Raw genomic sequence first — 26,360 nt, forward strand, 5'->3', positions numbered from 1 at the left:
GTATTTTACTTTCCTCACAGTTGAAATGAAAAGTAGAATGTCTAACTCGGGTGAAATTACCCATTTCCCCTCGAACTATTAGCGCTCGAAAAGCAAACCTTGTAATATGGACACTACGCAAAGGATTAACATACTTGAATAGATAAATACATAATATTAAAACATCCAAGACCCGAGTACAAACATTCATATAATTCATACAAATATCTGCCCCGACCGGAAGTTGAACCCGGGACCTCAAGCTTCGTAGTCAGGCATTAACATTTGTTGCCGACGTAGCTATCCCAAGGTCGCGGGTGTGCAAAGTTATTGTTAAGTTTAACCATAATACAATACAATACAATACAAAGACTCCTTATTGTACACCAGACATAGTTAGCGATACAGAAAACAGATACACAGAGAAAAAAAATTACAAGGTGAGCAATAGGCGGCCTTATCGCTTAAGAGCGATCTCTAACAATCTATGTACCAGTTACAAGTCGGTGCCTCAGGACGAGCCAGGAGGAGGGGACCTGTAGTCGTCTACCTGATGGACTTCTATCACTCCTCCTGGCTCGTGCTGAGGCACCGATTTCAAACTGGTACCCAGATTAAGGTTAAACAAAAAAGGTTTATTACTTTAAAAAAAAAGAAAGAAACAAATACATTTATTCACAACACAGCAATAGACAACACTAAACAAGACACAACAATATTATTAAGTAGGAAGTATAGATAGGTAGTAAGATGGTATGTGTCATTGCGGATGTGAATCGGACACTGGCTCAGCATAATGCTGAGACGTTAAGAACGTCACAGCGTTGATTATCAGCCAGCACCGTCGGCGACGGCACCGGTGGTGATTTAAAACTCAAACTCACAACATTTATTGACAATAAAAACACACTACATCACAACAAAAACACAGTAAAAACATAAATAGGAGAAGACCCGAAGAGCCAAAAGGACTCAGATTTTTTGCTTTTCCGTTTTCCTGGCGGTTCAATTTTAATTGACATACCTGGTGTCGAGGTACCGGGTGGTAAAGTTGACGAGTGGTGCTTCCACCAGCAGCCACACCGCCAAGCTCGCCATCAGAGAGACGACCACCGTGCCGAAGGATTCCACGAGCTGTTTCAAGATGGTAATGTTAAAAAAATTTATGAACAGGACTACAGGTTGAAGTCATAGTCAAAGTAATTTACTCTGCTTAATACATGGTACAAAAGATGATATAGGTTAAGGTGATCCCATGCCCCAATGACCTTCGATCTGAATTCCTTAGTTTTCTAATGATTTTTGTAGCTTATTATATTAATAACAACGGCTTTAAGCAATATAGTATGTAGTAGTTCGAAAATGTCCTATACGACCTGTGTTGTTTTAGTCCCTAAACACAATTATTTCCAAATTTGGGATATAAAGAACAAAAAAATTACTTTTTATTATCATCAAGGCAGTAAATATAAAGTATGTTAATAAACATTGGTATTAAAGCGACCCATATTTCGCCACTCCCTTTATTGCCTCGAAAAAATTTAAGATATACGGCGTAAAAGCTGTAACTTATTCAAGTGTCGTTTACGACCACCAAATATTTTACCGTTTATTTTGATTTCTTAAGATCGCAGCCAAATATAATCAAAAGTATGGAATAATACGATTTTTTTTTACTCTTCGAAACGGCCTCATTTATTGCCATAAGAAGAAGTTGAACTTTCCTATACGACCCATTGAAAGCAAAATTTGTGATAATGTGATTTACACCCTTGTGAACCAAAAGTTTACTAAGGTCTTAAAGTACGTCTGATTCAATTCTTGTGTTTTCACCAGGGCGAGCGCACGTATCTCTGTAACCATACAGTTCGCATCCAATTGGAGTATATTAACAAAAACTACAAGAAATTCTAAGCTCTTCGTCAAAAGAAGTCTTTTATGTAACATTAGAAACAACAAAACTATATATATTTTTTATTTATTTTTTCCAGTTTTTGCTTGTCCTGAAAAGTTGTTTTTTGTGCTCTGGGCGGAAGCCCTTTGAGCCCCAAGGTATCGTATACAAGTATTGCTCGTGTAAAGGTATTAGATGTATACAATGTACCTATATGCAGTTATTAAACCATTGAGCTACAGAAACTCTGAACAAACTATGAAATGTAAGTATCTAACAGAGATGAATGCTTGTCGGCTAAAAAAAAACTTACAAAATCAGGTAGATGATATCTTAAATGTCCCCTGGCGGCCATTTTGATTCTAAACAGCAGCACTGGATGGATAACATAAATGCCGAAAGAGAGGCGGCTGAGGGCTTTAAAGGGCGCCCAGCTGAGGAAGTTGTTGATGAGGGCTGAAAAACCGAAGATTAATAGTTATGTATGTACTAGAGTTTAGACGCGGCTTAGCACGCGTAAACTATTCGATCTGTTAGTTACAATTGAAATTCCGGGATTTTACGAAATTCCCCTGGGAATCCCAAAATTTATAGCGTGGTCATCATTGGGGTTCTGTTAAGAACAACTGTACAAAATTTCATGACTCTAAACCCAGCGGTTGTTATTTTGAGATTTTATCCCTATACCGTGGGAATATCGTGTGTGTTATTCCAGACGTCCAGCTATCTACGTTCCAAATGTCATCCAAATGCGTCCAGCCGTTTTAGTGTGAAGGAGTAACAAACATACACACACACAAACTTTCGCATTTATAAAGTAGGAACCTACTGTGTTAAAAATTAAGTTGTGATGTATCTATAGGTATCATTTAATAATGTATGTACGTATGTAAACTCTTTATAGCACATAAAAATAAAAATACAAATACACAGAGAACAGAACAAAGGTGAGCTTATCCCTAAAAAGGGATCTCTTCCATGATATTGTAAATCTGTTTAAAAAAATATACTTCGTTGAGTTTCTTGCCGGATTCTTCTCAACAGAGGTTTTTCCGAACTGGTGATAGATTTTTTGACATTCATAAGTGCTTGTTATAGCCTAAATTGAATAAAGATATTTTGACTTTGATTTTGATCGTCTCCGCAGGACGGAACTCTTCAACGGTTAATAGCATCGACTTGAAATTTGGTATGCAAATGTAGTTTGGGTGACAATGCAAGTACAGTCAACCAAAAGTACAGTCAGCAAAAGCTTGTATTCAAAATGAAATTTTTATGGTTAAGTTGTTAAGGAATTAGAGTTCATGTTTCGATATTTTTGATTGGCCGCTCCGAAATATCAATCTGATGGCGACTTTACAATGCTGTTGTCAGCATCGTCAGCCGGCAGAAGTCCACTGTTGTACAAAGGCCTCTTCAGAATGTCATTATTATAAACGAAAACTTGCCACTTCATCATCATCATCATCATCATCATACCAGCCGTTGAATGTCCACTGTTGGACATAGGCTTCCCCATAGACTTTCAGTTGCTTCGGTTGGACCCGTAGCATTATCAAGGTCATTCGTCTACCACGTTGGTGGACGTCCTACGTCCCTGCCGATCGCGGCATTTACTGCCAGCAAGTCTTATATACTTCATTCTTTGCGAGTATTTCACAGAAATGAATATTCAGAAACACGATCACAATATTTGAGTCAAGAGAGTAGTGAGTTGGAAGAAGATAAAATTGATATAAATGATCGCGTAGGACTAGTCATTTTGTCCTTCTTTGAGGCTCCCCTCGAAGAATGACACAAAGATACTCTTTCGCCTATGTCCAGTCTAGCAGTGGCTTTCTATCAGCTGAATTATAAAAAAATCTAGTTTATAATAAAAAACGAAAGACACCATCCGAAGCAGTATTTCCAGACAACTATGCATCGGGGCTTAAAAGAAAAGGGATTATACTTTATTTAAAGGCCGGCAACAGACCAATGACTCTCCTTGAGTTGTTAAACGGGGTGGTGATCATTTCATATCAGATGACCTGCATGCTCGATTTCATATCTCTCATAGGTATTAATAAAAAAAAAAATAGTTACCTTAATTTTAAACTAGCATGTGATATTTTGATAAGTCAATAAGAATATACTTACGAACATCACCATAAGTGCAAAAGACAATGACACAGAGGACACCAATGGCATAGATAGTCCTGTGAAGTACCCTGAACACGCCAGAAAGAACACCGTAGACGCGGTACTGGTAGCATAAGCTACCAGCGGCAAAGACGGCCATGATCAAAGACAAGCCAGCAAGGAAGCCGAGGAAGGACGTAGTCTGAAAAGTGTTCATAATAAAATAAAGCATTATTAGAAAACACATAAATACGAGTATATAGAGATTTTCAAGTCAGCAATACAAAATTGTAGTAGTTGTAGATCTTATATGAAAATCTCAGTTTAGCCAGAGTAAGATTTATGTACATGAGCTGTACAACCAAAGTTAAAGGAGACGCTAAATTAACAACAAAATTAGAAATAAGATACCAACCCAGCGATATGTTTTTCTTGCGCACTGTAGATGTCTACAAATTCAAAAGCCAGTAAAAATATTTAAATGAGAAACAAAATCATTTTTACAGGTACCTATATTGTTTTACTTTACTTGTGTTGTGAGGTCCTTCTTTATGCCAATACTTCAAAATTCTATAATTATCAGGATGTATCCTATAGCCTTTATTATCCTTGGTTTTTGTACAAAATGTTAAAGGTAATTTAAGAAGTTATATTTTTTGACTGTGCAACCTCAGCAATATCATTTCTTACAGTTCGTCAACTTATTATATCCAATTCACGCTTAGCCAGTTTGTCCTTTAATTTAGTTAAGGCTTTGTTACAGCGAAAGACTTTATACTTACTTTGGACAAAATTTTCTTATAATCAGCTGGCTTGTACTGAGACATCAGATAGCCAACCAGCAGTCCCGCAATATAAGGACCCATTCTAATGTGAGTGTGAATATATCCCTTTGTAAAGTTTTTGTTAACTCTTAAATCATTACCCAGTCTGAAAAGTAATCAAAATTAGATATTATCTTCATATGGGCTTATGTATATTCATTGTCCAGTAACTACACACACGCTTGGCTTAGTTTGGGACTAACTCAATTGGTGTACATTGTCCCACGATATTTATTTATTTTAAAGAACGCTGTGTTTTCGAAAGCAAAAAAAAACTTACCATTACAGATGACCTAATCAACAATACAAATAATGATAGGTTTTTTTTAATCAATAAATTTCCAAGTAACTTACCCTATATTTAAGAAAATAAGTGCAGGCAAATCGTACAAATAATTGTTGATAGCTGGTCCCACAAATCCCAGGAATACCACAATAGCGGTGGCAATTTTCCCAAGCTTGGGATTTTTCCGGTAAATATACAGAAGGACTAAGGTAATGACGTAGAAGTGGAAATCACAGGGGATGTACCAGGTGCTAGTGTAACACTGGAAAAAATATACTACGAGTTATTTGATTGTTAAGTTTCAATATTTTTTACAAATTTCTAAAAAGCAGCTTTCTAGATCCAAAGGTGTAGGCTGGGCCGAATCAGTGAGTCAGGTCTACTCTATTTACGAGACGAATTTGCAATATGACCAATTCGAAATATGACGAATTATCTAGGAATAAATACAATACGGGAAGGCTACTGTGAGTAGTACGAACCATGGTATCAGTATTAATGTAGTTCCCGACCATCAGAAGGGATAACCACCAATTTCGCTGACAATATTCCTGTTCCCTCCCCGCCAGCTGATGGTATAAGGGGCCATTGTCTTTCTGGAGAAACACGTGAGCTACGTAGAAGACTATCACTACGAACAACCCGAACAGTCTGAAAAACCACTTGCTTAATAAACATTACATAAAATCAGGCCTCTCTCCCAACGGGGTAGGCAGAGACTACGTCCTTCCAATTGTTACGACTCTGGCAAACAATTCTGGCCTCCTTGACATTCATCAATCTTTTCATGCATGCACGTCCGTTTAGAATACTTATGAGCCAACCTTTCTTCAGAACGTCCTCGATTTGATCGTGACACATCCAAAAGAAAGGTGACTGTAAACATATTTGTGTTGAAAAGAATTGTGTTCGGGAATCGTCGGTTTTCTTGTTTTTCCTGATGTTTCAAATGAGAAAATAAAAGAAAATCAACCTTTTGTTTCACAAACTAGCAAATATTAGCAAACTAGTTTAAAGTGCAGTCTCTTTTGGTTTTATGTTAGTTACAATAGTGGACTTTTGTTAATTTTCAAAAATATAGTTTTATTCACTACCCGAATCTCGATTAGGTACTTGCCCACTCCGTGTGTTCTTTTGTGTGTAAGAGATAATCTCTGAAACTACTGAACCTCCGTCTGCAAAGATTGAAAAGATAATAGACAGAGTTACTTTCACATTATAATTTTCATAATGGATTACCTTATATACCGCTTCGCGATGTTTTTCAGTAAATTATGAGGTTTTGTTATATCCATTGTGGAAAGAGTTTTTCCTAAGAGAAGAGCCGCTACTGCAAAAAATGAATCGACGAACAAATCCGAGTGAATAGACATACCAGCATTTAAGCTCTCGGATATCTGAAAATTACAAAACACATACTGTTATGAAGTAGGTAGTGTGGCAAATGAGTGGATCGGCCACCAGATGGTAAGCAAGCACCACCGCTCATAGATACTACGTCTAGGGAGCTAGATAGAATAGCTGTGCTGGCAGATATAGAAATAGACAGATGACAATGTTCTTAATTTCTGTTTGATGTACCATCAGCCAAATAATAATATGTGGTCTACCACACTAAAGTTGATAATCGTTTGCATGTCATAAAACAATAATGCCAATAGACGTGTATGTCAACTTGAAAGTTCTACTTTAGCGACATATTCATTTGATAGGAATTTCTTTAAAAATTGATAGACCACTTATTTGGGGTATAGTCGAACAAATTGAATCATCAGGGTGGAACCTTTCACTATGATTTTCTTGACAAAAATATGAGATGTCAACATGACATTAATAGCACGAAGGTTCCACGCTGGGTCATGATTCAATTTGTTAGACTGTACAAGATCTCTAAATAATACCGGTTTTAGAATAAGACGGACCCAGTTCTTCCGTGGCTATTGGAAAAAGCGTTGCATCGTTCTTAGTTTTTCTCGATTATTCCATTAAAATTGAATGAAAATTAAAAATGTGGTTTGTTAGAAGTGTTCTTATATATAATAAGTTAATGCCGTGTTTACTCCAATAATTATTCGAGATAGACTTTTATATTCTTTAAAAACGAACATAATGTTTATTAGCTGCTTATTATAATAGTAAAAAAAAAATGCGATTGAAGGGGATCCCAAAATAAGAACATTACTTTTTCAACATCAGTGCCATTGGTGACTGACATCTTGTTAGTATAGAGAGCGACATGGAGCAGTACAATCATGGTAGCAGTCAAAAATTTGATGCCATGCAGGCAAGGCAGTGGCTCCTTGTCTTCCTTGACCACCAACTTCCAATTGCGACGGAGACAGAACGATTTGACCACGTGATTTACTGAAAATTATTAATATTTATATTATATTTATGTAATAACAGCAACCCCTAATCTCAGTTTGTGTGAAATATTGTATTGTATTATAAAACTCTCTCTGTACAATAGGATAATATAATGTACAGTAAGTATGGATACCGCCGTTACAGGGGGGGTACCCTTTCTCTGCAGCTGACTGTACATAAAATTACAAGAAAACAGGATATTAAGATGTAAAAAGGCGTATTTATCCCATAAAGGGATCTCTTCCGGTTAACCAGAAACTAGAGTAGACAAGCACCAACGCTTTTCCTGTTGTCTACGCGACAGGTAGGTAGAATGATGATGATGATGATGATGTCATTTCTGTTTATTTTGTTCGATTAAATAAAGACAGCATTAAAGATATTATGTCGCATAAAATAACAGGGGCTTCCCAGAGAAGGATGTCTACTAGGGTAAGTCATTATAAAGCAGAGTTTAGACTTGCAAGTTGCATTACATTGCCAGGCCGTAAAGCCAACGAGTTTGTAGTGGTCAATCGAGTGCCGTAATGCAACTGGCACGATTTTTCTCGAAAGTCTAAACTCAGCTTAACATACCAAAGGTATCGGATTCAGCTCTGTCTGGATATTCACTTATGTAGTATGTAGAAGCCAATGCGATCAACGCTAATGCCGCAAACGTGTACCTGAAAACAAAACGTGTTCTATACTACTCAAGCAGGTACGGGTACTGCACTATTAACCCCTCGGCAGCAATGGATTTTTGCCGTCTACACGCCGCCATCTTCTATAAAACATTTCATATAAAATTAAAAAACTAAAATTAAGTAAATAAAACCAGCTGCAGCCGCTACTGGGGAAAAAATGTCACATGATACCTACCTGTACACCTGTAGTTATTTTTTTTTTGTCTTTGAGCAACTCATTTTTTTAGGTGCCTTAAAGTAGACAGTTAATTTAAAAGGTCAGTTTGGGTGTGGAGCTTGGCAAGAACGGATGCTTAAAACGAGAATGGGTAAAAAATACCCGACAACGACGGGATGTGTGTCATTAATTTTCCCACGAATAGATAGATTGAAGATCGGTTTAGCGTAGGACGTCCACTAATGAGACAGATGAAAGATCTGGTTAAAGCCACAGGTTCACGGTGGATGCAAGCAGCTTCCAACCGAAGTAACTAGATCACTATGGGGGAGGCCTATGTCGAACAGTAGACGTCCTACGGCTGATGCAATGATGATGATAAGGCTTAAGCTTAATTTCTCACAATCTTTTATCACCCTTGCGCAGATCGTGGCTCCATCTAGCCAAGAACCGTCTCACATCTTCAAATGTAAGCTAGTAAGATGGTGTTAGTAAAACAGAAAGACTGCACAAGGTAAACTTACATGTACACATAATATCCCATCGGACGCACAATTGGTGCCCCCGCCTCTTCACAATTCTGGATGTTCACATCAGCATCCCAAGCTGCTTGCAAATGCTGGCCACTAAGCAATGCTCTCACGTATTTTACTGTCGATTTAGTCTGGCATCCCACAGGTAGACAGACTCCGTAAGACATTAAGGAAAAACTGCGTCCAGTAGGCGTACCACCCTGAAATATGGACAACATGAGAAAGTTGAAGGTTGCACAATAGGGATGATGTTATTATTAATGAACTGGCGTACTCTATAATGAATGACCTATCAAAACATAAACAGTCAAATGCAAAAATATGTATATACAGACATAGCGTCAAAATTAATATGTATATTGTCACTGCTTTGAAAAAATCTCGTATCTAAAATCAATATGTCAACAAAATTGAACCTTGATGTAATGTTCATAAAGTTCACTCAGAAAAATTATCTATTTGAGGTACGAGTTTTCTTTAAAGTACCTAGTGACGATATGTCGGTGGCCGATCGTAAAATCCGCCAGATCATGAAATTCCTAGGCATATCGTGAAATGGCGCCATTTCATGATATTATGCTTAAAAGTTGGCCAGGCATATCTCGATGTGCCTGAGAAACAATACGGTAGATAGATAAGAGCAACGCATTCGTCGATATTCCTAGCTCTATACCGGGCACATCATAATATGCCGAAAAATAGAAAAATTTAGGTACGACGAGCGAAGCGAGGAGTGGTTAGTATCAATTGTGATCATAACGCACGAACCGAGCGAGCGAAGCGAAGCGGCCGGCGAAGTGCCAGAACCGATATGGCGGCGTTACATGATCTGCCTAAACTGGCCAAATCATGAAATGGCGGCGTTTCATGATATGCCTAGGAATTTCATGATCTGGCAGATTTTACGGTCGGCCGCTGACATATACATCGAAGGTGTATATGTAGATATATTTGACGTCACGTCGTCTCGGACACGGCGGTGTTATCGCTGTCTCTTGGTACAGGGGCCTTTAAATATTTTTTGACATTTATTTGACATCTCCTAGATAAAAATTTATCAATGTGCTGTCAATTTAGTTTTGTGAGCAGAATCGAACCTTGAATTTAAAGTTTCATGGTCAGAGACACCCTATATAGGGATTGTTAACCTCCTAACGCCCAGAGTCCTTTATAAAGGACTTATTGTAATTTGAACATCATACTCTATCATAAATGACATAAAGTTTGATGTTCATACATCAAAAAATTGTCTTGGGTGTTAGGAGGATAATCGAGAGTAATTACTTCTACGTAGTACTCTTCAGCTCTTGCATAAGGACCAGGCAGATTCCAGTTCTTGTTGGCAGGATTCTGACTCATCTCTACGTCAGCGAGGCAGTACTGAGTCCTCAGTTCAGGATGCTTGGAGAGCCAGGGCGGCCGTAGACATTGGTCGTAATTACCGAGGTGGAAACGAGCGCCAACAAATGTGCCATATGGAGATTTTGCATTGGAGTCCCAGACTAAAAACATTGATTAGGTTACGGAAGAAATAGTACATTACTGTAGTGGCCGGGAAGTAGGGGGTTGCTGGCCAAGCAGATATAGACCCTAACGAAACCCTACGTTCCGGCTGCATAGTGCTTTTCTCAAACATGACATGAAATATAATAAAAAAACAAAAAATCAAGCATGGTGGGCCGCTAGTCTTGGACGCGTGTCGCGCTGGCTGCTGGCGGCGGACAAGGGCAGTGCTGCTGTGGCTGGTGGAGGTACCGGAGAGCACGCGTTCAAACAAAAGACGGTCGCTTTGCCGGCCAGCGAACTGCAAAGTTGTATGAAATCTCTTTGCAGGCCGCTAGAGTGACCGTGCGCCGGCAACCGAGCCGCAGCGTCTGCAGCGCGATACTCCTCAGCCTATTCTTTGTAACACAACGTCAATATTTCATGTCATGTTTGAGAAAATGAAACTTTGTCCTGCAAGACTCTATGACTATTGGACTTTTTACTTTTGATAACTGCGGGTTGTTAATGTGATGTAATGAAACCCAGAGTCACGCAATGCTCGGAGTTTCTTTGCGCGATGGAATCCTTAAAACTAGTCACCGACATAGGTTGAAGAATATGCGATTGCATGTTGAAGTGGCAGTAATGGGTAAGCCACACCCGTCAAAGAATAGACAACGTTGGGGAAGAAAAGTTGGCGAATGTTTATGTTTATTTGGCTTAATTATTTTGAATCTATTTTATTAATTCATTAATTTATTCTGGAGAACCAACAGCTTATGATTAAAAAAGATACAGAGAGCCAATTAAGTACAGGCTTCGTGCCGATTATAGCAGTAACGGTAGGTACAAATAATAGCAGTATGCCCGAACAGAGAAGAAAATATTCTATTTTTACAATACCTTGCCTTGCTTTTGCTTTTTCTTACTTTATTGCAATAAGTACCTTGTCGCAATAAGTCAATAAACAATGGAAAAAAAAATATATTTTACTATTTTTTTTTAAGTAATACTTACTCCAAGTAGCCCACAGTGTAGAGTTCTTGACATTATTTAATACATTAAATATTTTATCTCGACAGCTAATTTCATCGGCGTCCCATTGCTGACTTGACAGGTTGTCAATGACGTTATCCACTTGTGGTATTCCACCATTATCTTTAGCAAAAGCGGTACCTGCAAAAAGCAAAAAGAACTTTTTATTTTTAAAATATCTTAGATTTTGTTGCGCAAACGTTTTCTAACAAAAAGTAAATAAAAAAAATGTTTTTAGCTTTTCGTGTAATAAGCATTTTTATTTTTCTTACGTAAGAAGTATTGTGTGGTAACCTTGGCATTATGTTTCATGGACCACGGTGATGGCGGCGGTGGGCTTGGGCAGTAGTTCCCACGCGGGCCCAGTGCGGATTGGGAACTTCACACACACCGTTGAATTGCTTCGCAGGTTTGTGCAGGTTTCCTCGCGATGTTTTTCATTTATCGTAAAGCTCGTGGTAAATTAAAATGTAATTCCGCACATGAATTTCGAAAAACTCAGAAGTGCGAGCCGGGGTTTGAACCCACAATCCTCTGCTTGAGAGGCCATAGGTCAACCACTATCTCAAATTCAAGTCTTCACATAAATTAATATTCTCGACGATATTTAATCACTTTCAACGCTATAGGCAGTAGATAAAGATCGCATTAGTGTCAAATTCATAATGAAGCGTAGTTTCCCCTTTTTACTGCAGATCTACGAAATTTTTACTTTATGGGCACGAATCTGCAGCCCAGTATTCTGTGCCTCTAAGAAAATTTTAACTGTGATTTGTAATATTCCTACAGTCAAGGGCATACATTTCTACGCAGTTAAATATCCAGCCAAAAATCTAGCGTTAAATACAATATAAACAGGAAAGATTTGGATTTTTGGATGTTTTTTACGAATAAAATCAAAAACTACTAGACCGATTTTAAACATTTCTTTAATCATAAGAATGCAAAATTATTCCAAAGTGTCTTAGGCTATATTTATTAGCAGAAAAAAATAGGGTTCCGTACTAAAACTTCAATAATGTAACTCAAAGTGTAGAAAAAGTTGCCATAAAATATCTTTCATCGCATGCGCTGCGGAAACTAATGATGATAGAACAAAAAAATGTTCTACGATAATAAAGAAAATATCAATATCCTATTAACAACTTTGCAATACCATATTATGTCCAACTATTGTAGTTAAGTCACTATAACTACTTTTTTACGTTTTAAAAATTTATAGAAATGCCGACCAAAATTAGACCATGTTATCCATTGTTATCATTATAAATTATTTAGTATTCAAAACTGTTTCAATACCTGTAGAGTAGATTACTTTTTGAATTATTCAAATTGGATATTCCATTCAATAGTACATTGTGCATTAAGCGTCGTAAGAAGGGGATTACTAACGAGGGTCTATTAATGACCCGAGTTTGTAATCCCCTTACGGCCCGTGATACACACAATGATTTTCATCACATTGCGAGGAAAAAATGCAACAAATTAAATTATTTTGTGTCCAAACACTTCACAGCTCAGCAAAAGCAAGACGCTAAGAAAACAACTGAATAAAAATATGGCTACCCGCCATACAGGGCGATATTGCGAATTTAAAATTATCAATCCAATAAAATAATGCGATACAGTTATTATTTAATCTACGTCGACGTGCCCCGGATTCAGGCAGGTATAGATTTTAGGAAAAGGAGCGGAAAAATGTGGGTGAAGTGCCTTTAAGACCTTTTTTACCCGACTGCCTGAAGGAGTGACTGTCGGATTGACATAGGGTGTATAATATTTAAATATGGCATCTGCAAAAAAATATGGCGGAGGTATAAAAAAACTGTTTTGTAACAATATGGGTATCAAATGAAAGCTACTAATTAGTCCATTTTAAATATGGGTTATAATACATTAAGGGGCTGTTTCACCATACATTGATTAGTGTTAACTGACGGTTAAATGTGACGCCGTCTCCGTCTATTCGAACAAAACAAATAGATAATTTATTGAATCAGGCGTTACTTTGCGGAGGTCGATATCAATGAACTAAAATAATTTCCTTGCTCACCCGCGACCTTAAAAGTGAAGAAAGTGAAAGTCGCGGGTGAGCAAGGAAATTATTTAAGTTCATTTAAAACAAATAGAAGCGGCATCACACCTAACCGCCAGTTAACACTAATAAATGGATGGTGAAACAGCCCCTTAATCTGCCATTTTCACAGAAATATCAAAAAATAGTAAAATAAAACATTAAATTACAAAAATCATAAAACCCGACTGAGTTTTTTAAGGCAGTCGGGTTTTTTTTTAATTATCCGACAGTCCAAAGGAGGGTTATTTCAAAAATTGTACCCGTACCGAGCCGGGGCGGGGCGCTACCTAGTACATAATAAAATAATAAAACGATATCGGTCATGGTTCCTTTATTTCTAAATAGTTTTTTTTTAGTTGTTATTAGTTTTGCTGTGCGACTTTATTTTTTGCTTATTTACATCGAAAACAGAAACAAAAAAAAAAACAGAAAAAGTAATTTATTGTATCAGGCGTTACTTTGCGGAGGTCCATATCAATGAAGTAAAATAATTTCCTTGCTCACCCGCGACCTTACGGTAGCTAAGCTTATGCAAAATATGCGTGTTCATGCAGTTCCTCCACCTCCACACTGTAAGAACACACACAAATCACACATGTAGCATGGTGTACGGTTGTGTCACTCTGAAGATGAGCTCTGGTTGAGTTCGAAACGCGTCAGTGTAGTGTGGTGGTGGTGATAGATGAGTTTGTGTGATTTGTGTGTGTTCTTACAGTGTGGAGGTGGAGGAACTGCATGAACACGCATATTTTGCATAAGCTTAGCTATCGTAAGGTCGCGGGTGAGCAAGGAAATTATTTTAGTTCACAGAAAAAGTAGCTAGGTGCTTACATACAAAAAATTAAAACAACAATTTTGAAATTTTCTTGTTATCTACTTTATAATTGGTTCGATTCTCTTTATAATCAAAAAGACTACCTGCACATAAATGAAAACTTACCAATGATAAATAAAACCACTGCATGTAACAACATTTTAAAAATTGATCTTTAATTAATAAGCGGCGCGCGCGACGCGGATGCTGGGAATGAAAACTATAGCTTCTAGATTGATTGTTCTCGGTCTGTTAATTCAAATAAAACACTGTCCTTTGACAATGAAGACCGTAATGAGCATGAGTTAATGGGTCGTCTGACAATGAACGTCACGAGCTCAAGCTAGAAAAACCGGCCAAGAGCGTGTCGGACACGCCCGAAATAGGGTTCCGTGGCCATTTCGAAAAGAGTGAGTAATATTTTTCTAAGGATTTCGTATTTTGTAAGGAATATTCCAAGTTTAGGTATATTTTATATCTTAGGCTGCTATTTACTCTTAAACTACCTACTAATAATGCTCAATAAAACTTAACCGTTATAGTTTTACTTGAAAGTTTGATATACTTACTTCCATTCTGAATTTCTTCAAATTTTTCCACTTACCGGTTTAGATTTTAGAAGGGGGGAGGGACGCTCGATTTTAATGAAAATTTGCACTTTAAAGTTGAATATTTCGCAAACACATCCCTGAATCGAAAAATCGTTTTAGCAACCCCAAAGTGGTTTTAAAAGACCTATCCAATGATACCCCACACTATAGGGTTGGATGAGAAAAAAAAATCACCCCCACTTTACGTCTATGGGAGGTAACCTAAAAAAAAAAAATTTTTTTTTGTACCATTTTGTCAGCATAATTCACATATATAGCCGTGCAAAATTACAGCTTTCTAGCATTGATAGTCCTCAGGGAAAAGCCGCGGACGGACGGACAGACAGACAGACAGACAGACATGGCGAAACTATAAGGAATCCGTTTTTGACATTTTACCTCCGGAACCCTAAAAAATTGAGTTACAATTATGAGTGATTGTTTACTATCACGCTAAACAAAGTAATAGAACTGGCAAAGTAAAAAAAAACCTGGCAATGATACCGCCTATTAACTCATTGTTCACAGGGAATGGGAGTGATTAAAAGTTACTTGTGCAAGGTCCGCCCGGATTGCTACCACCATCTTGCTCGCTAATCCTGCAGTGACGCAGTAGTGCTGCACTGTTGTGTTTCGGCGTGGAGAGTGAGACAGCCGGTGAAATTACTGGCACTTGAGGTATACCATCTTAGGCCTCTAGGTTGGCAACGCATCTGCAATACCCCTGTTTACGTATAGGTGGTGGTGATCTCGTTTTCCATCCAGTCGAGTAAAAAAAAGTTACCTACTACTACTATCATCATCATCATCTCAGCCGTAGGACGTCCACTGTTGAACATATGCCTCACGTTGCTTCGGTTGGAAGCGGCTTGAGGTTGCTCGCCAGATCACGAAATTCCAAGGCATATCGTAAAATGGCGCCATTTCATGATATTCCTAAAAGGTGGCCAGGCATATCACGTTGTGCCTGATATACAATACGGCAGATCGATTAGAGCAACGCATTCGTAGATATTCCTAGCTCTATACCGGGTACATCGTGATATGCGGAAAAAAAAGAAAAATTTAGGTACGACGAGCGAAGCGAGGAGTGGTTAGTATGAATTGTGACCAGAACGCACGATTCGAGCGAGCGAAGCGAGCGTGCCGCGGCAGCGGCCGGCGAAGTTCCTAAACCGATATGACTTGGAATTTCATGATCTGCCTAAACTCTGATCTGTATAAAGTACGTAATTCTTAGAAAAATATTACTTATTTTTTTCGTAATGGCTACGGAACCTTGTTTTGGGCGTGTCCTACACGCTTTTGGCCCGTTTTTTATATAAGGGGGCATGCGGGTCACGTGATGGGAAGCAATCACCGCCGCAATGGACACCTATCAACACGAGTATCACAGGCGCGTTGCCGGCCCTGCCTAGCTATCACGGTTCATGTGATACAGCCCGGTGACAGACGGTCGGACAACGAAGTCTTAGTAATAGGGTCCCGTTTTTACCCTTTCGGTATTTGTTTTCATTGTAATTGCACGCTGAAACTGTTTTTCCGTCACTTATTTGCACCTATAGTTATCAATACAGTTTATTGCTGTTATTACGCGGATTGAGGGAATCAGATCAGAACATGAGATGTAAACAATTGTAATGATAGGTTGGATTGGCCACCACGCTCGCCGCAGCCGCGTTAATTGTTTATGTTTATTCCTTGCTTTGTTTTTTTTTCTGATTATAGACAAAAAGGTAAAGGAGTATAGCCTATACCTGCATGGTAATCTCATTTGTTATAAATGTTTAGTGTTTTCTTTTTTGCCTTTTTTTTCTCTTTTCAAAATTGATTTTATTTTAATGTATGACAAGCAGATGGTCCCAAAGCAAGAATAGCGCCGTTGGGAAGACCGGCATTTTTTGCTGATCTGGGACCATTTCGTGACATACAACATTCTTAAAATTGTTAATATCTTTTGTTATGCTATGCTAAGCTACTTTGTCACGAATCATCATCATCATCATCATCAGCCGGAAGACCCCCACTGCTGGACAAAGGCCTCCCCCTAAGAACGCCACAATAATAATAATAATAATAAATTCATTTATTTCGGGCAACTTGGCCCATACAATAAATACCTTACAGACTAACATACATATTTATAATCAATATTTAAAACTAATTTGGTGACAATGAACGACAACTCGCCACTTGCATCCACCGGTTTTCCGCTACTCTCACGATGTCGTCACGGTGTCGTGCTTGTCACGAATAAATGATTTCTATTTCTATTTCTCATTTTATTTTTCTAAAAACATTTCATTTCAATAGATAACCTAGAGTGACCTAGACACGATGACCTTGAAGTGCTTACAACATTTTCACATTCCATTGTTAAAGTTCGACGCAAATTTAGTTGTTATTTAAACTATGACTCTTTCGTAATTGAAATGGGTGTGGCCAAAAAACCCACAATTCCAAATTTTCAGTTATTACTTTTACAATATTATTCATCATCATCATCATCATCATCATCATCATCATGACGTCCACTACTGAACAAAGGCCTCCCCCTTAGAACACCACAATAAACAATTCGCTACTTGCATCCACCGGTCGCTCTCACAAAATTATTATTACTTACTAGCGTTTACCCGCGGCTTCGCACGCGTAAATCATTAGACACAGCAGTTGAATTAAAATTCCGGGATTTTCCCTAAAATTACATCGTGGTTTTCATTGACGTTAAATTAAAACACCCATGCCAAATTTCATGACTCTAAGCCCAGCGGTTATTGATTCGAGATTTTATCCCTATCCCGTGGGAATATCGGGATAAAAAGTATCCTATATTTTAATCCGGGTCCGTCCATATCAGTCGAGCCGTTTCAGCATGAAGAAGTAGCAAACATACTCACTCACTCACTCACTCACTCACTCACTCACAAACTTTCACATTTATAATATTAGTTGGATTAAATAATAGCGGGTAATACTTTAACTATCATAAAACTTATCTAAATCTACACTTTTGGACATGAAACTATCGTGAGACACACTCATATTAAATATAATGACCCCGGATAACTCACGTCTTAAATCGAGTTTAGCTCGACATCACAGCAACGCGACTCAGCGGGTGCGCGTGTTGCAGCAGCCGCTGAGTCACGTTGCTCCGGAGACGAAGGGCTACGGATTAGCCCGAAACATGTCGAGCTAAACTCGATTTAAGACGTGAGTTATCCGGGTTATTATATTTTATATAAATCTACACTCTTTTTGGCTAGCAATCATCATCATCATCAGCCGACGTTCAGACGTTCATTCGTGACAAAGTACGGAATAACAAAAATAAATTAATATTTAAAAAAGTTACATGTTACGGAATGGTCCCAAAATTAGCAAAATTGCCATATCAGCAAAATTAATTAATAATATACAATGCATCTTATTCATTCTAGATATAGTTTCATAGCAACATTTATTGCTAATGACCTTCAGTACCGATATCGAAATAGGAATATTGTATGTTTTATTTTTCAAAACGATCGGGTTCGATTCTCTGTAACCGTTCGGAACCCTTTGTGCGCAAACAAAAAAAAAATTATAATGTATATAAGAACCCTTCACACACATAGGTACATAATTATTTTGGATCCCCGTGAACAAGGTTACCGAGAAGAGAATCCCTCAATTTAGTTTTAAAACCTGTTTTACTCTTAGTAAACTAATTATATATAAAAAAAAAAAACTATTGGCACTAAAAACTTTCACATTCTTTTACCATAGTAATTTTTATCCTTAGGTTGAACTAGTCTTTCCTCTTTTACACTCTTAGTATTATGTTTATTTTTAACACTTACTTTATATTCATTACTGTAGGAATGCTGTAAGCCTATCATATATTTAATCTTTTTATCTACTGGTAAAATCTCTGTTGCATTTTTGTTTAGCTTTTTCGCGTACTAGGAACTTAACTAATCTTATTTGTAAATTTTAGATGTATTTTATGTAGATAATGAATGTTTGACCATATACAACAAGCCCATAACTAATCAGTGAGTCGGCAAGCGCAAAAATATGGAACTTGTTATGTTTTTTTGCTCAATACTCTTTTTTAGTTGAATATACTTTCCCAACACTGACCTCAACCTCTTACAAACGTCATTTACCTGCGACTTCCAATTAAAATTTCTATCAATCGTTAATCCTAAATTAATACATAAATGTATCCAACTCTCTACATATTTTATTTTCTCACAATGACATAATGTACCTACCGTAGTCTTGAGCGTGTTCTGGGAACATGTTTGTTTATCTTAACTAAGAAACAAGTCACGAGTTTGGCGAGTTTTACCTTTCATTTTTTTTTCTAATCCTGAACTTTTGTCCTTGTATGTTAATGTTTCACTTTTATTATTCTTTGGTTTTGCACTAACGTATTAGTTTTTTGTATTTAATGTATGTACATAGGTAGTTAAAGAAATGAGTCTTCGTACTGTTATTTTTACAAACAATATTACAAAGCCGTGCCGTGGTGGCCTAGTGGTTTGACCTATCGCCTCTCAAGCAGAGGGTCGTGGGTTCGAACCCCGGCTCGCACCTCTGAGTTTTTCGAAATTCATGTGCGGAATTACATTTGAAATTTACCACGAGCTTTGCGGTGAAGGAAAACATCGTGAGGAAACCTGCACAAACCTGCGAAGCGATTCAATGGTGCGTGCGAAGTTCCCAATCCGCACTGGGCCCGCGTGGGAACTATGGCCCAAGCCCTCTTATTCTGAGAGGAGGCCTGTGCCCAGCAGTGGGACGTATATAGGCTGGGATGATGATGATGATGATTACAAAGAGCGAAATATTTATTTTCCATTGGTACACAGAACTGAAGAGTCAAAAAAAGATATGTATTTTAAAATCGTCCCTAGTAATAATCATTTGTTAAGTAACAGCAAGTAAAAATTAAATTGAAATATAAAGTAAAAAAGATTTAAATTGCAAAAAATGTGTGTTCATGCAGTTCCTTCACCTCCCCCCTGTAAGAACACACATAAATCACACAAAACTCATCCATCACTACCACCATACTACACTAACGCGTTGCGGACTCAACCAGAGCTCATCTTCAGAGCAAGACAACCATTCACCATGCTACCAGCTGGTAGCAACCGTTCACCATGCTACCAGTTTTTATTTATGACACAATATAAAAAGGAGTCCTTTTTTGTACTGTGTTTACGGCCAACTTCCACGACACTTCACTTACCACTTGAGCCACGTCTCCCTTCTCTATGGTTTTAATTTTTTAATTTTTATTTTTTCTCCGTCTGACTGGGGCAAAGGAACTGGCTCATGCATACATGTTTATTTAACGTTTGGGCTCCACAGAAAACCAGCGTTGCTGCACATAATGTGCGGCAACACATGCTGAGTGGAGACCCTTTTTGGTATCCTGCCGTGTCACCAAGTAACATAGTTTTAGTGCTAGTTCGAGTGTTAGTTTTAGGTGGTACTTATGGAGCCAAAATAAGCCTTTCTTTCTTCTTTCTTTCATCTAAGCGCCTATTAGATTTATAATAGCAAAAATGTATTTTAGTTTCGAAATCAACTAGAGCAGTGTTTTCAACCGTGTTCATGACACGACCCTTTTAGTATCTAATAAGTACATAATCTGTGAAAATTTCAACTGTCTGACTATCACGGTTCATGAATACAGCCTGGTGACAGACGGACGGACGGACGGACAGCGAAGTCTTAGTAATAAGGTTTCCGTTTTTACCCTAAAAAGTATATATGTTTAACAATCGCTAAACAAATGTCGTTCAGTTTAACGAGTACGATCTAATTATATTTTAACTAACTTTTGCTCGCGGTTTCGCCCGCGTATAATTCGGTTATCACGCGCTGTTCCCTCGGAAACTGCATTTTTCCGGGATAAAAAGTAGCCTATGTTACTCTCGGGCCCATGAACATCTATGCCAGAAATCACGTCGATCCGTCGCTCCGTTTCAACGTGAAAGACGGATAAACATACAAACACACACACTTTCGCATTTATAATATTAGTATGGATTATTTTCTCCTGTTAAAGAGCCCACTCGACATAGCCAAGATATGAGTGGACCTTAAAATGTACATATAAACGGAGAGACAAACAACCGGAAGCGACTTTATTTTATACTAGTAGAGAAATAACAATAAACTTCTAACTTCGGGTGACACTATTTACCGGACGTACAATACCGACATGGTATTTTGTGACACGCCCATAGAAACTCTTGTCAGTTTGACACCAGTTTGTATGGGCGTGTCCACGAAATATCGGGTCGGTATTTCCATGTCGGTATTATCCTTGCCGGTGTCGGTAAATAAGAAAGAAAGAAAGAAAGAAAGGAAGAAAAGAAAGAAAAACATTTATTCGTGACATTTTTACAAATAAAAAAAAGGAAATAAATTTTGTCACGAAATGGTCCCAACTCAGCATGATGTCAACCTTGCGGCCGACGCTGGTCTTCCGTTGGAACCATTTAAGAGTTAAGAAAATACAACAACAGTGAACTCGACAACTAAAACAATTACCCCTATCTTCATAAAAACGCACACTAAAAAAACTCGGATAGATAAATATTTTCTCACCGGCCTATGTAGATTACTTGGCACAAACAAAAACCTGAGTGTCCCTGTCCTTCTATCTACATAATTTTAACGTGGATTGGAGCGCCCTTTGTCTACCGTAACTTGAAAATACATTATATTGCTGTTTATTGGGTCGGTGTTCATAGTTTGTTATTCTTTTATATTCTTTTCTTGACTATACCTATTCGTAAACTTGATACAGTACAGTCAGCAGCACATTTGACACAACACAGCTAATATCTGTAACAGTTTATTATCTGGCCCTATACCACGAAGTGCAAAACTCGAACTTCGTATGTTGCCGTCCCGCTGACGCTTATGTCATTTAATACGCGAGTGAAAGGGACTGTGCGATACGAAATTCGATTTTCGAGTTTCGTAGTAGCCCCTCTGATACGACTCTATTCCTAGGGCCGGCGGGTAGGCCGTGTTAGATATTTTTGCGCGCTTCGCTGTGGCAGATATTAAGAGAAGTCTCTTAGTTTCCATTCTCCATACAAACGTAGTCCCGGTCTCATTTGAAAACTAGGCAACAGAAATAGGTGAAATTTTGTAAGTATGGACTAGACGTAATTATCTATGTCTGTGGTTTTTCAGAATTTCATATAAATGTGTAATATCAGAATTACAGGAGCTCAAAAGTCGACAAAAAGAAGATGTCAACTTTGCACGAGAATTATTGACTAATAAAGCATTTTTACAAAAATCGAAAAAACCACAGGCATAGAAAAAATAATGAATACCTTGATTGTAAAATATCATTGACTTCTGTGCTATACTTTTCTTATAATATGAGGACAACGAAACCCAAAATTCAACCGCCCAAATCTTGAAAAGCCTACAGCTATCTCGATATAAATTACGGACGTCGTTGCGGAAGGCATGGGGGGGACGGCTGCGAGCGCTTATGTCACGAGCGATAAAGACAGCAATATCCCAAACGAATACGAACTGTGGCCGCGCGGCGGGCAGGGATACTTCTCTTAATGCAGGTGAACAACTACGAGCACTACAAATGAAGTGTCATCATCATCATCATCATCATCATCATCATCATCCCAGCCTATATACGTCCCACTGCTGGGCACAGGCCTCCTCTAAGAACCAGAGGGCTTGGGCCATAGTTCCCATGCGGGCCCAGTGCGGATTTCGACCTTCGCACGAACCATTGAATCGCTTCGCAGGTTTGTGCAGGTTTCCTCACGAAAATGAAGTGTAAGTTTTAAAAACAAAAAATAGCTACAAAGTAGTGATTTGACCTAAAGCCTCTCAAGCAGAGGGTCGTGGGTTCAAACACGGGCTCGAATGTTTGAGTTTTTTGTAATTAATTTTCATTCAGTCGTATCGTATACCTACAGAACATTTTACTTTTTGAAGTCTGATAAAAAGTAGTCTTGAAGTACATATTTTCAATATACTTACTTAACTCTGTCTGTAAAGTATTCAAGGTTGGTCCTTAAACGCTGCGATTTGACGCAAAACTTCTAACCCCCCTAATTTAGGTTCGGTGCCCTCAGAAACATTTGAAAGACAAAGTTACCTCGAGTTGTTTGATTTTTGAGCAAATGTTTTGGCAAAAATTAGAAAGTTATCGGGTTTATTTTTCTTTCACGGCGACAAATAGAAGCCGTCAGTAAAAGAACGTTTCCCTACAAAAATTTTGTGCATAAACCTGTGTTATTCCAGATGTCCAGCTATCTAAATGTCGGTGGCCGATCGTAAAATCCGCCAGATCACGAAATTCCTAGACATAACATATCATGAAATCGCGCCATTTCCTGATGTGCCTAAAAGTTGGCCAGGCATATCTCGATGTGCCTGAGAAACAATACGGCAGGTCGATTAGAGCAACGCATTCGTCGATATTTCTAGCTCTATAACGGGCACATCGTGATATGACGAAAAAAAGGAAATTTAGGTACGACGAGCGAAGCGAGGAGTGGTTAGTATGAATTGCGACCACAACGCAGGAGTCGAGCGAGCGATGCGAGCGTACCGCGGCAGCGGCCGGCGACGTTCCAGAACCGATATGGCGGCGTTTCATGATATGACTTGGAATTTCATGATCTGCCTAAACGCCACTAGGCAAATCGTTAAACGTTGAACGATATGGCGGATGTCCCTTAGCCAATTCATGAAATGGCGCTATTTCACGATATGCCTAGGAATTTCGTGATTTGGTGGATTTTGCGATCGGCCGCCGACATGCATACCAAATTTCATGTAAATTCGTCAAATCGCTTATGTAAATTTTGGTCTTCACTGTAAGTCTTCAAGATAATATTTTTTTATAAAATTCTTTCCTACTAATATTAATATGTGATAATATGTGAAAGTTTGTGAAGATGTTTGGATGTTTGTTACTCAATCACGTCTAAACTGCTGAACCGATTTAGATAAAATTGGTATACAGATAGTTACGGAAAGGTCATAAGATAGTTTTTATCCCGAAAATTGCATAGTTCCCGCGGGATAGCGATGAACAAAAACTACGCGGACGGAATCGCGGGCAACGGCTAGTAAATAAATAGATAAATCGGTTTAGTGTGAAAGAGTAACAAAGATACACTCACATATACTTACAAAATTTCGCATTTATAACATAAGCAGGATTTCAAACTCACAAACTCAAACTCACAACATTCAGTGACATAAAAAAACCGGCTAAGAGCGTGTCGGACACGCCCGAAATAGGGTTCCGTAGCCATTAAGAAAAAAATAAGCAATATTTTTCTAAGGATTTCGTATTTTGTACGGAATATTCCAAGTTTAGGTATATTTTATACCTTAGGCTGCTATTTACTCTTAAACTACTAATAATTCCCAAGCAAACTTAGCCGTTATAGTTTTTCTTCAAAGTTTGATATACTTACTACCATTCTGAATTTTTTCAAAATTTTCCACCCACCGGTTTAGATTTTAGAGGGGGGGACCGCTGTGTAATAAATAATAAATATCTATCATGGGAAAATTGACACCAATGAATGGATCTAGTCCCAAATTGAGCAAAGATGGTACAAGATACCGAATAAACATACTATTACAGATAAATACATAAACATCCAAGACTGGAGGACAAACGTTCGGATCATTCATTACAAAAAATCTGCCCCAACCGCGGGTCGAACCCGGGACTTCAAGCTTTACAGTCAAGTTCTCTAAACACTGGGCAGTCTGGTCGACTAAAATCGTTTAGTTCCTTTAGTCTACGACTTAATAAATTGAAGTAAATCCCTACTTGTTAGAATGTAACAAGGAACGCCACTTGAATTTCTTCATGCCACAAAATTAAGCTGCTGCCTTAAATGTTTCACGCTGTCATATGCCAGAGATGGCGCCACAGGATTTGCTCCGACGAGATGGGCAAGACGTGACTCGAAAACAAAATTGGTACTGCAATGTTGCATACACCCTGTAGATACCACGTATGCCTCGACAATTTTTTTTCCTACAGTGTGTGGCCCAGAACCGAGGATAATATTAAAAACAGAGGTTCTATAGGTCACCGGTTATTGGATCATCAAAATTAAAACTTAACTTTTGGTTTCTTTCTAACAAACTTTAATCGTAAATTTAATGTACGCCATCCTAGAACCCAACTGACGTCGCCTGTCACACTACAAATATATCAAACATTTTGCTTTACATTGCTTCTTCGAATAAACTTTAAAGCGAAATGAAAATAAAAAAAAAACGTTTTTTTTACTGATTAATATACCTAGATAATTTTTTGAATAATTTGTAGTACAAAATAACAAAAGAAAAAATAACTAAAACTAAATCTTAATTAAAAAAGAGAGGTAGGTCTCTTAGCATGGTGCCCATCACGCAGGCAGCGATTTCGCACTGAACTTGCGATTGCGATTCTTTGTGCGAGAAAGCTGCCGGCGTGAGGGTTGCCTGTGGCCTCCCTTAACCTATTGTTGAGCTCCCTGTGTAGCTCCAGCGCACCCTTACCCCAACTCGACGCCGAAAGCAAAGAAATAATATTGGGCGCCGAGGCAGCTATATTTTGTGACCTTGAGGCGTTCCCGGGCGTCTGCCGCCGCCCTCGCACGTTTGGTAGTTGATGGTAGGTAGGAGGCCGACAGGGTGTGTACAGAGCGGCATGGTGGGACAGGCGGCCGGCGCCCGAGGAGCAGGAGAGGCCATGGTGGCCGAGACGGTCCATTGGAGCCCCACAAGAAACACAGTTGTGACATGCGCAGATCCCAACTCCCAGCCGGAGACCAACAGCTATGCGTAGAGTGTCTGGGTCAATAAAAGTTCCAGTGTTGTGCGAGGGGTATGCATGGAGCCCGTAACCAGATTTTGGCTTGGACACAGCCAACAGTCTGGCCCGTTGAAGTTTGTTGTATGTTTGTTGAAGATTCTATTAATGTCTGTAAGGTGGCGATGGAGGCTATTGTAGCCCAGGCCCTTTGCCTATGTGGTTTGGACGGTAGATTTGGACTCGGTCCAGCTAGCCAGGCATTCGTGACCTCATTCAAGCATGCAATCTCGCAGTTAATACCCGCTGGGGCTTTAAGTATTCTACCTGCGAGATCTAGCGTGCTGTGGATCGAAGACAGGGAATGCCGGCAAAGCTACACTTGAAATTTTGTGGGTTCCCAAGCCGCCGTTCCTTATCGGTAAAGTGGCTTGGGTCCATGCCTGCTCGCTGAGATGAATGTTCAAAATGTTTTCAATTTGGGTTTTCATGAGACTGTCAATAGGTATGATCAAATGGGGGAATTTCCAAATGGGACAAAAACGAATTATTTTTTAAAGTAGCTGAACTACTGTTGTTTAGTTTGACGAGTATGATCTAGATGTTTTAATTATTTGCCCGTGTTACAGGCCACACCCGGTATAATGGGCAAGTTTCCTAAAAATTATATTTGGTCCGTCAGTTAGT

General features: G+C 38.6%; 1 protein-coding gene across 1 annotated transcript; it reads right to left on the reverse strand.

Annotated features, from left to right (window-relative positions):
• Nucleotides 1–1,003: 1,003 nt before the first annotated feature.
• LOC141440168 (nose resistant to fluoxetine protein 6-like) lies at nucleotides 1,004–14,520 on the reverse strand (the record flags this gene model as incomplete). The annotated part of the gene is given in 13 exon segments (XM_074104631.1): nucleotides 1,004–1,113; nucleotides 2,187–2,329; nucleotides 4,013–4,196; nucleotides 4,777–4,924; nucleotides 5,173–5,366; nucleotides 5,587–5,755; nucleotides 6,344–6,501; nucleotides 7,287–7,468; nucleotides 8,048–8,136; nucleotides 8,839–9,047; nucleotides 10,132–10,349; nucleotides 11,350–11,508; nucleotides 14,385–14,520. Coding segments are annotated over 13 exon segments (1,997 nt in total), but the record flags the coding sequence as incomplete, so codon positions are not given.
• Nucleotides 14,521–26,360: the final 11,840 nt, after the last annotated feature.

This window comes from Choristoneura fumiferana, chromosome 22, assembly GCF_025370935.1.
Source record: "Choristoneura fumiferana chromosome 22, NRCan_CFum_1, whole genome shotgun sequence".
In the NCBI taxonomy this organism is placed as follows: Eukaryota; Metazoa; Arthropoda; class Insecta; order Lepidoptera; family Tortricidae; genus Choristoneura; species Choristoneura fumiferana.